This window comes from Nyctereutes procyonoides, unplaced genomic scaffold (assembly GCF_905146905.1).
Source record: "Nyctereutes procyonoides isolate TBG_1078 unplaced genomic scaffold, NYPRO_anot_genome, whole genome shotgun sequence".
In the NCBI taxonomy this organism is placed as follows: domain Eukaryota; kingdom Metazoa; phylum Chordata; class Mammalia; order Carnivora; family Canidae; genus Nyctereutes; species Nyctereutes procyonoides.
The window spans coordinates 4,798,843-4,800,299 of record NW_026575155.1 but is presented as its reverse complement, the minus strand read 5'-3'; the positions used below and the strand labels follow the sequence as shown (position 1 = coordinate 4,800,299).

At 40.4% G+C, this 1,457-nt stretch overlaps 1 protein-coding gene across 1 annotated transcript; it reads left to right on the top strand.

Moving 5' to 3' along the window:
• The first annotated feature begins 347 nt into the window (after nt 1-347).
• Nucleotides 348-803, top strand: LOC129502010 (keratin-associated protein 21-1-like). Its single transcript, XM_055313363.1, has one exon. The coding sequence runs from the start codon at nt 348-350 to the stop codon at nt 801-803; it is 456 nt and encodes a 151-aa protein (XP_055169338.1).
• Nucleotides 804-1,457: the final 654 nt, after the last annotated feature.

Below are 1,457 nucleotides of genomic sequence, written 5' to 3'. Positions count from 1 at the left end.
TATGATAATGATTATGATGATGAGGGTGACGATGATGAAGAGGATATTAATAGTAGGGAGTAGAACTTTGTGTTTAGTGGATGAAAGAACAAAATACAAACATATTTATAGGTCAAACATATTTTGGTGACATGATATGTCATGGTCATGAAACACAGTTATGGAAGCTCAAATTATGGTCTTGTTTGCTTGGGTGCTTAGAAAATCTATCTTTATTTGGTCTTAAGGCCTTAGAAAATTCCTAGATTAGCAAGTAAATTAGGACATCCTAATAAAATTGTGGTACACAGAATGAGCTAATTTTAGGCAAATAGTTGTAAAATGAGGGAACAGAGATCATGTGAGGTATGATCCATCCACCCCTGGAAGTATATAAAGGTCCTGGAAGAGGAGAAGATATCCAGACTTCAGAAATCTCCTACACCTCAACTGAAACCTCACCTCCCAACACCATGTGTTGTAACTACTACGGAAACTCCTGCGGTGGCTGTGGCTATGGCTGTGGCTATGGCTCTAGCTGTGGCTATGGCTGTGGCTATGGCTCCCGCTATGGCTGTGGCTATGGCTCTGGCTGTGGCTGTGGCTCTGGTTGTGGATATGGCTGTGGCTCTGGCTGTGGCTATGGCTCTAGCTGTGGCTATGGCTCTGGCTCTGGCTCTGGCTGTGGATACAGCTGTGGTTATGGCTCTGGCTGTGGCTATGGCTGTGGCTATGGCTCCCGCTATGGCTGTGGCTATGGCTCTGGCTGTGGATACAGCTCCCGCTATGGCTGTGGCTATGGCTCTGGATGCTGTGGCTACTAAACATTTTGCTACAGAAGATGATATTCCTCTTGCTGCTAATCATCACTGCAGCTAATACTGTACCTTTGAAATGATCACTGCAAGCACAAGTCCAGTTGATATCTCCCCACCCATGAACTTCATAGCAAAGTAAAGAATTATTATTGTCTGTCAGGGACCTGCCTTAACTTCAAAGAAACTCTTTGCAGTTGATGGAGAATGAGCAGTTTCATCACACCACTGAAGACAGAAGATCTTACTCTGATCATTTTTCAAATGTAAATTCTTCTAATTTTTTCTCTGTCTCTGTTCTGTGGCTATTTGCATAAGCACAGGAGGACTATCGAGTTGGAATATATTAAAATGGAGCAAAAATAAAAGATTTTATTTACTGAGAAGTCTTGTTTTCTTTATATCAGAGTCATTTTGATTTCAGGGTTTATGGCTTCCGGAAAAATGGGTGACCACAACTTTGGAGAAGAGTGTTTATTGATTGATTGAATCCCAGTATTGGTTCTTTTACATAAGTCTTAATCCACTGTATAGTCATTCATTGCATTATATTTAAACATAAACAAAACATCAATCAAACCCCAAATTTCATATCTTGTGTGGATAAGAAATTAAAAAAAAATAGAACAGGGAAGTCAATGAGAAATAGAATCTACCCATAAG